General features: G+C 39.4%; 1 protein-coding gene across 7 annotated transcripts in view; it reads left to right on the forward strand.

Annotated features, from left to right (window-relative positions):
* Positions 1–13,380, forward strand: part of triob (trio Rho guanine nucleotide exchange factor b) — a 112,179-nt gene that overhangs the window by 34,729 nt on the left and 64,070 nt on the right. For all 7 annotated transcript variants that reach the window (XM_015035609.1, XM_015035599.1, XM_015035626.1 and 4 more), the window contains 6 exons: positions 3,624–3,698; positions 5,919–6,033; positions 8,842–9,034; positions 10,275–10,379; positions 10,519–10,989; positions 12,545–12,667. In XM_015035609.1, coding sequence (XP_014891095.1) covers positions 3,624–3,698; positions 5,919–6,033; positions 8,842–9,034; positions 10,275–10,379; positions 10,519–10,989; positions 12,545–12,667 — 1,082 coding nt within the window. The remainder of the gene's footprint in view (positions 1–3,623; positions 3,699–5,918; positions 6,034–8,841; positions 9,035–10,274; positions 10,380–10,518; positions 10,990–12,544; positions 12,668–13,380) is intronic.

Here is a 13,380-nt window from a genome sequence, read left to right on the forward strand (position 1 = left end):
TGTTCCCGTGTCTCTTGCCCAACCCAACTCCCCCCCCCCCCCCCCCGTCTCTCTCTCCGTGTCTCCGTTCTACCTAGCAACAGACCGTCAACACATTTTCATTGGTTGTTTCGAAATGTGGTACATTTAGACCCCACAAAATAAGGCGGAAATTATCAATCTTATTTCTGGCTTTATTTTGAAGTAAATAACCACAAAACCAATATAAAAACACCACTTTTATAAAGTTCGAAGTCCGTGCTGTCCAACAGAGTTGAAATGAAAACTCGGTATGCGTCCGTGTTATTACGAAGCCTTATTAATGTGTCACATGCTTGTACGCCGCACGGCGGGCAGCGACTACAAAGGGTTAAACATTCATGAAGATTCCTTCATGTTCATGACAGGTGTTATGTCACTTTTAAGGCATAACACCTTATAAGACTGTCATGTCAGTCTTATGCACACATCCCGTCAAATAAACGTGTCGCCACAGACGGTTAAAAACCGTTAAAAACAGGAACAACCAACACTAATTGGTTGTTCCTGTGGCACAGTGATCCAGCACACTGCTAAACCCATTTTGGATGAAGCATGTGAGCTCCTCGAATCACCCCAATCTCAACCCTGTTAAAAATGTATGGAGCAGACCTAATAGTCAAGTCTCTGCCAGGAAACCAAATAGCTTAATAAGACACACCGAAATCTTATTTTTAGAAGTCTGTCTCAAATTCCTTCATTTGTTAAAATGTGTTCATTTGAAGGTTCATTGCAAAAAACACATCTCTTGGTCGGACGCGGTATGGACTCTGCCTGCTATGAAAAGACAAAGTGCACAAATAGCGGTTAAATGGATTGCTCTTATTATGAGTGTGCTATGAACCTGGAATTGAACAGGTTTATTTTGTTCTTGGCCAATGTGTAACTGAAGGCCTGTGTGCAGTAGGAGAGGGGGGGGGGAAATCACAGTGTGCCCCTCTGTAAACATTTGAAGTGAGAAACAATGATGCAGTTTCATGAATCACAACAGGCTTGGCAATTTTTCCACTTCCACAGAATATTCTATGCTAAGTCACTGCATATAAACATGATTGAAATCATGAGCTGCATTGTGTGAATGTGTTTTTTTTACTGCATTGGCATCACAAGCGACTGGGCATTTTGATCTAGAAGCATCTTATTTCTGCTTTTCAAACTCCACTGCTGTCCACGCAGGACACAGTGCAAAAGTTGGGTGACAGTCACATCTGTTGCTCGCTCTTCTGTGCCGTTTCTCTGCTAGATTTGGCCTGACGTAGAGTTCATAAAGGTGTAGAAAAACAGTAGAAGCAGAACTGCAGCACTTTAACAGAGGTCAGCACCAGCTGCCTGCCGGAACCGGTATCTTCTATAAACCACCAAGGTGAGGAATGCGTCTGTCTGGGCACCCTTGACAGGAAACACGCATGTGCTCAGACATGGAGTTCAAAGAGGAGCATTTCTCTCTCTCCTGTGGTGGAGATGTTCCACACACTCACACACACACACACTCACTCTCACACACAGACCCGCACGCACACACACACACGCACACACACACACACACACACACACACATTCACACACCTGTTTTTAAACAAAGTGCAGAGTTCCTACTTTGTCTTTGTCTGCATGAACAAAAGAAAATAAATGGATTCGAAACAGGTGCTGCAGTTTTCAAAGAAAAAAAATCAGAGGGAGATTGTAAAAACTCTTAAGTTTGAATGAATAAAACAGGCAGTCAGCTTTTCCTGTTTTAGTAGATTGACCATCGCAGTACTTAGGCCCATCTGGTTGTGCTATTTTTGAGAGTTTTATTTTTTTATTTTTTGTCTGTTTAACTTTTTCTGCAGCGAACGCTCTGTGGAGCTTTGTCTTGGATCTGATCATCTAATTGTAGTTTAAATCAACAAAAAGGGAAGCCACTAACACCAGGAGTGAACTGTAGTTCTTTAGTCTGTTTCCTCATCCTATATGTTTTTTATTTTTTTATTTTTCATTTTTGCAGATTGTATTTTTCCCCTTGTTCTCTTGATGCTGATCTTCCATTTACATTGTCTTGCCATCTTGTTCTCTTTACTGTACCATTTAGTTGTTTAATTTATATGTCTTATCTTTTCATACCTTTCGTTATGATTCATTTGTAATCTGGAAGAGGCAATCATAGTTTTATTAGACTCTTCATGTTAAATAAACTAATTTTAGTTGATGCAAGGTTAAAAATGCTTAAACTTAGAGAGTGATTATTTATCTCTGACAAATTTGATTATGAATAGCCGATGAGAAGTTGGCTCATTTTTACAGTAAGTGTGGTCTGTGTGATTCAATGTTTATATAAAAATTGTCAAAGTAGCTTTTTGGTTATGTAACTGTTTGTTTTCTTACTGTTTTATTTTTATTTTTTTTTGTAGCCTTTCTATTTATAGATTAATTATTTATGGTTTACTACTGTTGTTACTTTAAATTAATGACCCAGTTGTTTAGCTGATAATTATACTTCCACCATCATGGTTCATTGAACGCTGCTGTTCTGGGATTATGTTATGTTTTTTTTTTTTAGATTTAGAAAAGGGTAAACATTTTATATGAGTGGCATAGAAATTCACTTTTTTTATATCTCATGTGACCACGATGTTTTACATCCCATACATTTACTGAAAGATATCCAGAATTAGATTCCAGTTGCTATGTCGAAAGACTGTCACTCCCTTCTGTAGTTTTAGTTGTCTGCTGTAATGCACAAGTTATTGTGCATATTTACACCCTCCAGTTCTTTATTAAGTTGTGCAAACCTAAAGAATTGCACAGTTACCAACAACTATCAGATAAAAACAACATTTAAATCAGTTGCATTTAGGATTGCTCTGACAGGCACAAATTACTAAGTAGTTGATGAGAACCCTTTGGTGTGATTGCGGTTTGCTGTTGCATTTTGCTTTCTTCCAGTAAACCTTGGGCCATCTGCTGAGCAGTTGAGGCAGAGAGGTTGACATTTGAACAGCATACGACAACAAAACTCAGGCCAGGCTCAGAAACATATCGGCACCGAGCTAAGCTAAAACTTTCATGTAGAAACAAAAGCAAAAGACTATTGCTTGACCTACTATGTTTTGCAGCTTTGACCGGACCCATATGGCCACTGACATGTCCTGCATTCTGGTGTTATCACCATCTCCTGCGTATTGCATTGTTGCACAGGGATCAATACGTATCGTTGTCTGACACTATTGTTGGCAGTTTTGTTGTCAAACGCAAATGAGGCTGTGAAATGTTATCACACCTCCTCTTTTTTAATTGTTGTCATGACAAAATCTTCTTAACTACAGAATGAAAACGTATTTGGAAAATGGACAAAAATAGAAGCCATTACATTTCTCAGCAGATCAGAGTCACCTTCATTACAGAGACTAAACAAATCATTAACTTTGTTGGGTTTAAATTGCCCATTTGATAAAATGACATAATAATTAAACAGCTTCTCTGTTGGGGCAGATCCAACCTCCCCTCAGGCTGTGATGTATAAATTGAATTAATCTTGACAGGCAATCAAACCCAAAGAGAATCATCATGACTTACCTTTTTTTTTTTTTTTTTTTTTTTTTTGCTATTTTTTTTTTCTTTTTCAGGGTTTCATCGCAATGAGGATATGAAGGCGATTGATGTGCTTCCTATCCTCAAGGAGAAGGTTGCCTTTCTCTCAGGTCAGTTACACTTTCTGCATGCCATTTTCATGTTACCACCTTTTTTTCTAATCTGTCATTAGCCGTAATGATTAGTGAAAAGTCTGTCGTTACAGAATAAATTAGAGGAGTCACTTTAGTTCTGCCTTTTATGTTTTTTTTTTTGTTTTGTTTTGTTTTGTTTTGTAGAACAATCAATAGAAATAATTGCAAAAAGTGACATTTTCATTCAGATTTAAGTGAATCTAATAAGGTAAGCGTTCATGGCTTTAGAATAAAATGTTATTATGATTTTATGTTTCTTACGAATACAGGGTAAAGTAAATATTATCAACGATAAACTTAGAAAATAAAATAACATAATAAACTAATCAGATAACTGGAACAATGTGTGTTGTGGATTTTAACAGAACACAGGTTTCCATATATTTTCTTTTAACGCTAGTTCTAATATCTCTATAGTTTTAAATTAGTTTTAGTAAGCTGAAGCTAAGCCTAGCTGGTGAATAGAGCAGCATTAGTGCCAGGTCAGATTAGGTGTACCACTAGGTCACCAAGCCTTTTTTTTAAACTCCTATTTCAAGGATCTTGAGTAATACATTGAGCTTCCTAATAATTTTTTTAGACAACTGGAGAGGCATTGCTTCAGTTGCCACTCGTTTTAGACACTAATTCATTTCCTTCACTGCTGCTTTAGTTTTAATTTAAAACAATTGATTTCATTACTGTTTCACAGAACATCATGGTGCCAAGTGCTACTTTTAGAAGTTGCCCCGGGGGCAATGCACATGATCTCTGAAGCCAACCTCTGTGTTGGATGAATTAAAGGGACAGTGCCCTGTCATTTGTGCATCTAGCTGATCCAGGTGTCCACCACCCAGCAAACAGATGCTTCTTGTTCAAGAAAGTTGACACATGTAACTAAGAGCAGGACCTTGTCTGAACTTATTAACCTAAAGTCACAAATGTTTAGAGAGGCCTGGCAAACTTAGTAACATCTCTGTGAAAATAATCACGCCCCAATCTAAAAAGAAAAAAAAAAGAAAAAAAAGTGACCAAAGATACACACAATTCTCTAGAAAGTGTAACAAAGTTATTTCTAAGACTTTGGGAATCCAGCAAACCATTGTTATAGTCAATATCCATAAAAGGAGAAAAAATAGAACAGTGACTGGCCTTGCCTTTAGTCACTGGCCTACCAAATTTACTCCAAAAGCGGATCAATGATTCATCCAGGATGCAATAAAATAACAAAGAAAATCATCTTTAAAAACCAAAAAAACTGGAGGACTCATTTCCCTTAGTTAAGGTCAGTGTTGAAATTCAACAACAACAAAAAAATGTTTCCACATAAATGACTGCTGATAAAAAAGAAAAACGCCCTCTCTTTTATTTCCCCCCAAAAGTCATCTTGATTAAAAAAATATTTTGTCTGATGAAGAAAATGTAAAACATTTTAGAAAGGGCGTCGGATTCACAGTGGAGGTAATATGATGGTGTTGAACTGTGTTTCTTCAGAAACTGTGTGACTTGCTGCAATTGACAAAGCTACGGTTTCTGCCGTAGGCTTTGCTTATTAAAAACTGGTAAAATTGCTAAGCATTTTATTCAGCACTGATTTCCTAAAGTGCTGTTCGAGCATTTATTGGTTAGTTATGTCAGCTAAGAATCCTTTAGCTGTTAATGAGTTTGCATGCTAAAGAGGATTGGTGAGAAGAATGCATCTGAAGAAAACATCAGTCAATTCTAAAAGGAAAAAAGTTAGGCAATTTTAAGGGAAAGATTGGGCTGTTTTTTTTTTTTTTCAATAGGAGTGTCGATTAATTTTACACTGACTTTTAAATGGTATTGGCATCATTTGTGACTGTTTTCAATCACGCTGTGTTTGTGTAATCATGACCCTTACCCTTTAGTTTGACTCATCGGGGCCATGACTAACTGCTGACGTATTAACAGATGGTTCAGACACAAACACAATGTAATCTCCCATCACTTTGGCGATTAGTTCAGTTGTCAGTTCATATTTATGTACTTAATTAAATGTGTTTTTCTTTACTAGCAAAACTGCCTTTGAATACAATGCAAAGTTAGTTGGTTGATCTGTTTAACTTAGTTTAGAACAAACTTTCATGAAATTGTGTTCTTGTTCCTGAGGTTTCTCAGAACGGAGATGACCCTGGATTTTGTCTAATTATCAAAGTTGACGTAATTTGCTGATTTTCTTTCTTGTTGTGTTTGAAGGTGGCAGAGACAGACGTGGAGGTCCAATTCTCACTTTTCCAGCACGGAGCAACCACGACCGAATAAGACCTGATGACCTCCGCAGACTTGTAGCGTACCTGGCCACTATTCCAAAGTAAGATATTAGAGTGGACATGAGAACAAATAGCAGATAAATTGAAGAAACAGATCTTAAAGAAAAGTCAAGGAATTGGTGTGTGCAGATCAAACCTCCATCTGGAGATTGAAAATGGCTACAAAGATTTGATTGGTGACTCCAGTTACAACTTGTGTTGCTATTTGACTTCCAAATAAGTCAACTACTTATTTTATGTTATTTACTGACAATGTTGCCTGATTTTAAAGACACAGCAATTTCTTTTCCTGAAAGAAGCACCTTGATTTGACCCTTGCACGCACACACACACACACACACACACACGCACACACACAACACATAATCCACTGCTAGATTTTCCCACCTTGCTTGGTTTAAATGATAACCTTATGCTGCAAAGAGTCAGAAGGGTTTTGGTATAGATTCTTGAAGTTCTTACCCTCTGTGTTTTCAATTTCTGTCTTTAATTACGACTCAGCTCAGAGAAATACTGGTTTAATTGGTCGATCTGACCTCTTTGACCCCTTCCTTTTGAGTCTGCTGATGTTTGGAAGGAGCTGGTAGCGATTCAGCATTGTGTCGTAGCTACGTTTTTTTCACATTTGAGTTTTTCACATGTACTGGTTTATCCTCTCCCGCTCCCACATTTGCTTTGTGGTCGCAAAGATTTGCATCTAAAAACCTTAAGCATGTAGCCACAGGAATAATGTTCAGAGCTGCACTATGTACTTTCATACAGCTCAGTCTGCACCTTTAACATATCGCTCCGGGCTGTTCTGTTTAGCCTCACTTGTGATTAGCTTGGAGTTGCAGTTTGCACTCCTCTGTTCTGCAGCCTCTGATCTTCTCAGTGCCACACTTTCTAGTGCTGTGCAGGTCGAGTGCTTTTAAGTGCTTCTCACCTCGGTATTTCCGACACTTGTCTGGAGGTGAGAGGTGGTTCAAATTAGTTGCAGCAAAAACGGTGTTTAGCGTTCTAAGACTTTTCTAAGGAGGCAGAGGCAAAACGATAGCCGTTCGGTGTTCGCTTGTACAGTGGTGTACAAAAACTTGCAGACTACTTTAACTGAGCTTTGCTCTGTTGATTTTCTGCTTTGATAGTTTCAGACAAATTTGTTATCCAACACTACTAATTCAAAATATCCAATTTCTTCCTTAGTACATAATCAGGTTTAATGTTTGCTTTTAAGGGATTTTTAAAATCTGAACCAAGTGTACTGAAGAAGCCGGGGTGGGGGGAAGATATTAAACAATACCAGAGCCATAGATTCTGCTGCACCACCACAACAGTCCAAAAAGTCATTTGTGCATGTGATCAATAGTCAAAAGAAATAAAAGAAACATGCTGCCTTTTTGATGGCTGATTATTCTGTTTGCCTTTTCTGTTAAATAATTCTTCACTGTGTCTATATTCTGCAACACACAGGCAAGACTGTCAGCTTTGCAGATATACCAGCGATGTTTTATTTCTCAGCTAACCTTCAGATAACAGTGATTAAATAATTGGATCAGTTAATTAGCTGACCAAAGAATTAGCATCATATTTTCTATTTAATTTGATATAAATTAGTTGGACATTTCCCATTTGTTTTCAAAGTGAACGAATAATATCCCAGATTCCTTATTATCTCTACTAACAGAGAAGCGCCTTGCGAAGCCTTCCTGAGATCAGTTTTAAGTAACTTTTTGCGAATGCAGAGTGGTGCCTCCCTGTGCATGAGAGAGGGGGCAGTAGGTGTTACACATCTCTGCCGTTACAAGAAATGATCACTAATAAAAAACATAATTACAGAGTTAACATTTTAAGCTTTCTTTAGCATCTTCTGTTAGCCATTAGCATGGGTTCCTGTGTATTTCCGATAGTCAGAGCTACAGAGCCCTCACCTTTTCTGTGAGATTTCCAAAAGATGGTCAGCATTTCCTTCCCCAGCACGTCCGTGGACCATTGCACCATATTCAAAAGGATAGAACCGATAAGCTCTATCCTTTTGCAAGAGCAAAGCTGCATCAGCTGCTGACTTCTCTCTGTTGTTGCAGCCTGAATGAACAGCCTTCACACCAAGTTCAGTTTCTACAGGCTTCTATACTCGGTCAACTTCCAGTCCCAATAATATTGTTACGACTGCAACCTGGCAGCGCTTACTTATGGTGGGTTGCGGATCAGGAAAATATAGGCTGATCACTGATCAGAACGTGTCGCTCACTAAGTTGGATGACTTCAGTCACCGCTTAAGAATGGAGGTGTAGTAGTTACTCAGTGGAGTGATAGATTTTCCTTCTCAGTTTTATTCCTTTTCCTCTACCCTTACTCTAACTCTGCCACTGTTTTTCTTCTTCATCTCCCCCCCTCTTCTCTGTCAGCTCTTTCTCTCTCCCTCTCTCTCTCTCTGTCTCTCTCTCCTCTCCCTTCTCTCTCTGCTCTGTTTTCTCTCCCCATTTGGCCGATGCTCTGTTTTCAGAGTGAGGTCAGAGTGAGATAGAGCAGGAGGGCCTGCGCCTGTCTCTGTTACAGCCAGACACATTTAGAGCATAGCCTTTAATGCTAAGAAATAACCTTTTATGGGCTTGTTCAGCAGCATGACTCCCGGTGAGTACCAGTGGAAATTTCAACGCTCAAATGTTTTTAACTGCCTTTTTTTTTTTCTTCTTCTTCTCCAGATGCGGTGGAGGACAGGACCACTTAGCTTTAATATTTGCTGCTACAATAAATCTTTGTTGGGATAATATTAATTAACTCCTTTGACTCTTTTATTCCCTATAGTGATATGTCTTATTTTGGTAATTTAGAAGATAATTCGCCTCTTTATTTTGCAATCTGTCCTTCAGCGAGGAGGTGGCCCGACATGGCTTCACGGTCATTGTGGACATGCGTGGCTCTAAGTGGGACAGCATCAAACCGCTGCTGAAGATCCTGCAGGAATCTTTCCCGTCTTGCATCCACGTTGCCCTCATCATCAAGCCAGACAACTTCTGGCAGAAGCAGAGGACCAACTTTGGCAGCTCCAAGTTTGAATTTGAGGTGAGTGATGCATTGTTATTTAGAGCAAAACCAATCCTTTTTCACTAATAATCACAGTAGTAGTTTTGCAAACTGGTTTAGTACTTGTCATTACTGTCTTTTATGGACACAACATTTGTAGGATTTCTCAAACTCATTATTTCTATCCAAATATAGTTGTAGTTATCATCTATGATGGTTTTGTTTTTTATTTTATTCCAAAAAATAAAAATAAAAATAAAAAAACATGTCTAATTTGAAAATAATCAGCTCCCCCGCCCCTCTGATTGGCTCAGATTGGACTGCTGCACTGTGACAGCGGCAGTGTTCTGTCCCATGTGGCCATGCGTGGCTGGTATATTTAGTTCTGACCCAGTTACCACAGAACCGGGACAAATAGGACATTCAAAGAATTTCATCCTAACTTCACTTACATACTTCCAAAGCGGTCCATTTTAGTTTTTCCTGCAACGTACTCTCAGTGATACTCCACACCCGAACAGGACGCCGTCGGTTTAATTCTCTCGGATTGGCAGCAAAGTTCAGGACCAGAGGGAGATAATCAAGATGGACTCAACGTGTAATCCTGTTAAGTTTTCACAACTGCTGCTGATCGTTACTGAAGTGGAAGATGTTTTCTCTGCAAATCCCAGCTGCCCTTTAGTTTACTGGGTGATAAAACAAACTGCTATTAATTATAGAAGCACTCACGCAGAGGAAATTTTCTTCCCACATTTTATTATTTATCACCGTACAAGCACTTCCTTGAAGAGTTTCAGATATCCGCCTTCCTCGTAACAGTGTAACTAATGTGAATATTCTCATAGATGTGGCTGTTGACATTCAAAACAAAAGCCGACCTCAGCTCCAGTTTAAAATCTGCCAATTTAAAAGGTGTTTTTATTATGTCTACCTTCCTCCATTGAACCCAGCACCTCCTGCTTTTGCTTCCTGTTAGTTTATAGTCTTGTGTTTCACTTTTATTAATGATAACACAATTTTTTTTCTTTTTCAGCATACCTTTTTAAACAATTCAGAACAATTCAGCTGAAGAGTTGCATATTTTTTCTTGAAATTCTTTATTTAATGTAGGGGTGATGTTTTGAAAAGTTTAGAGCAGAAACAGAATTAAATTCCCGTGCTTTTTTTTTTTTTTTAGATGTTATTTTATCTTAATTGTTTTCTTTATTTTCCTTGATTTATTCATCATCTATTTAATGCCTTTTTTAAAAATTATTCTGTCTTGCTAACCCTCCCACAGACAGTGATGGTGTCCTTGGAGGGTCTGACCAAGATTGTTGACCCTTCCCAGCTCACGGCTGACTTTGACGGCAGCTTAGAGTACAACCATGATGACTGGATTGAGGTTTTGACGCTTTCTCTTTTCTATTTAATTTAAGTTTTGCAGTGGAGCTAATTTAATAATTGGTTGAAACTTTTTTTTATAATTAGCTAAAACCTGCTGTGGGACAATTGAATTTCTAGCTTAGACCCTTTCATCCCAGGTGCGTCTCTCCTTCGAGACTTTTGCCAGTGACGCAGCGCGAGCGCTGGCACGCCTCGAAGAGCTCCAGGAAACCTTGTCCCAGCGCGATCTCCCACGGGACCTGGAGGGGGCTCGGCGGCTCATGGAGGAGCACGCCGCGCTCAAGAAGAGGGCTACGAAGGCGTCGATAGAGGAGCTTGATACGCAGGGCCGAAGACTGCTCCAGAGGCTACAGCTACAGACTGCGGGGGTCGGGGGTGGCGGTGAAGGGGGTTACAGTAACCGTGGCGTTGGAGCCAGCGGAGACTCCAACGACCACCATCATGGTCTTCACGCACACGCAGACGCGCACAATCTGGTTGCTAAAGTGACGGCGTTGTTGGATAAGCTCCACGGGACGCGGCAGAATCTCCAGCAGCTGTGGCACATGAGGAAGCTGAAACTGGACCAGTGTTTCCAGCTGCGGCTCTTTGAGCAGGACGCTGAGAAGGTCAGAGCGCTCTTCTTTAATTTGTCCATGTTGGAGTGTTTCACGTCTCCTGCATGTTAGGTGAAGATAAAACACACATGATCTAGTTAATCCTTGGATTTTTGACCTGCTTTGCACACAATTCCCCATGTAGATATAGACACACATATATCAAAGTTTCACTTCTACTTAAAAACGGTTCAATTGAATCATGGCACTTTGGTATCCTTCTGAACATTGACCAGATAAAGCAAGGCTCAGAAAGAAGACTATCAAAACTCTTGTAGCTCAAGGTTACAACACAACCTCTCAAGCAACTTTATAATCCTGTGAACAAAGCTAACATTACAGTTTTGAAGTTTTATCCATGGGACTATGTGCAACCTCGCAGAACTTGGTTACAAGAGGAAATACAACCACATGTCGATGAGTCAGTTTGTTGAAATGGTAAAAAAATAAAAATAAAGGAGTTAAGAAAACCATTGAATGTTTGTCACTTCCTGGTTGCACCATCTTTTTGGTTATTAACCATAATGGGCATCATGGAGACAGACTGAGTTGGACTCCACCAATGACAGAGAAATACAGTTTTTGTCCCTAGAAATCATACTAGCAAATTCCAAAGACTCTGGGAGAACGTGGCTTGGACCGATGCAATAATACTAGGGCATCCCATCAGTTGTCCGTTTATAAAATAAAGAAATGCTTTTCAATAAGAAAAAAATACACATGTAACCAGTGTGACTGAATTAGGGAAGGGGCTTGGTTTTGTTCTGGGGCTCGACAGGGCATAATTCAATTTCCAAGCTTCCAGGTCATTCTGGAGAGAAACAATCTGGTCAGAGTTAGAAAGCTCAGTTGCAGGTCATAGGTCGTCCACCACTAGGACAATCACTCAAAACAAACAGAAAGCATTTAAGACCACCTGAGAGAAAGAAAGAACATTGCACTATTATTAGATGGTCTTCCAGGATTCCATATTTTAATCCTCTATAATATGTTTCATGCTCAAATCAACAAGGCTTGAGAAGTGTGTTTCTCTGCAAGCTTCCATTTTCATTTAGTAAACTGTGTAAAATATCCAGATCAACTAACAGTCAGAAGCAATGTCTAATTTATTAAACATGGAGAAAATAATGGTGGATGTCATTAAACAGTTTTCAATTTCAGATATTTCTAATGCAGTTGCATTTTTATGGTTAATTAGAAGTAGTACCAACACATGTCTCTGCATATGACAGTCATATAGCTAATGAAAGATGTCTAATGTGTCACAATCCTGCATAAATCACAAGTATACGACTTCTGTTCACACTCTGGTGAACTATGAAGAACTTCCTAGTAGGAAAACAAACACAGCTAGTGTGTTTCTTCTATTGACTGTATCACAGCTGATCTCAGGGATGACATTTGTCTGTGGAAATGAGTTCTCAGTTGATGGATGAAAGGTTTTGAGTAAATACAGGCTCCTAACAGCAGGCTCCTCTTGTTCTCACCGTTGTCGTTACTCAGCATTTTGGAAATGAATCTTTTGAAGAACAGTTTTCTTTCTCTTCTCCGCCCTTTATATCTGTAGATGTTTGATTGGATCATGCACAACAAGGGGCTTTTTCTGACCAGCTACACTGAGATCGGAGGGAACCACCAGCATGCTGTGGAGCTGCAGACACAGCACAACCACTTTGCTATGAACTGCATGGTAAGAGTCAACCTGTTTTTTTTTGTTTGTTTGTTTTTTGCTGCTTTATCTGTGCTCACATATATCATTACTATCAATGGATGACTAAAATAATGGAGGAAAAACCTCTCATCTGTGTGCTACCGTCACACAATGTGTTACAAATTCTTCTGTCCTGTTTCTGTTTCTCATACGACTCTTTTGAACAAAGCCAAGACTTTGCATTGTCATTGCCCGTCATGGAGCCGTTCCCAGTATTGACCCATTTCATGGTCCCTGTGCCGCTCCCGCAGTTTAGCGCTGCAGTATGTGGCTCAGCTCCGCATTTACATCTCTGCCCACTTGATCTGCTATATTTATTAGCCGGTCTGACAACTAAGAAATACAGCTGAGGACATTGGGTTGTGTCATCAGCATTCTTATAGTATCATGTTCTGCCACAAAAAGTGCGCCACTTCTTATCTGTGTTTTGTTATTACAGTTTTATTGCGTCCAGCTCCCTTTGATTAATGAACTTTTAATGGATTTATTTATAAATAAGCAATAAACCAAGCCTGAATCAGGCGCCGGTTTGCTCTAGGCGAAGGGATCGACACACCATTACCTCTGAATCAATCTGCAGCCACCTTTCTACAATAAATAAAATTATAGTCAAGGGAGAAGTAAACGCACAGCTTTGGAGGCCTTCAAGTCTCTCGTGGCTTTACTGGTCTAACAAACTGCTGTCAGTGACA

Source organism: Poecilia latipinna, unplaced genomic scaffold (assembly GCF_001443285.1).
Source record: "Poecilia latipinna isolate Pla-1442-1.1 unplaced genomic scaffold, P_latipinna-1.0 Scaffold21, whole genome shotgun sequence".
NCBI classification, from domain to species: Eukaryota; Metazoa; Chordata; class Actinopteri; order Cyprinodontiformes; family Poeciliidae; genus Poecilia; species Poecilia latipinna.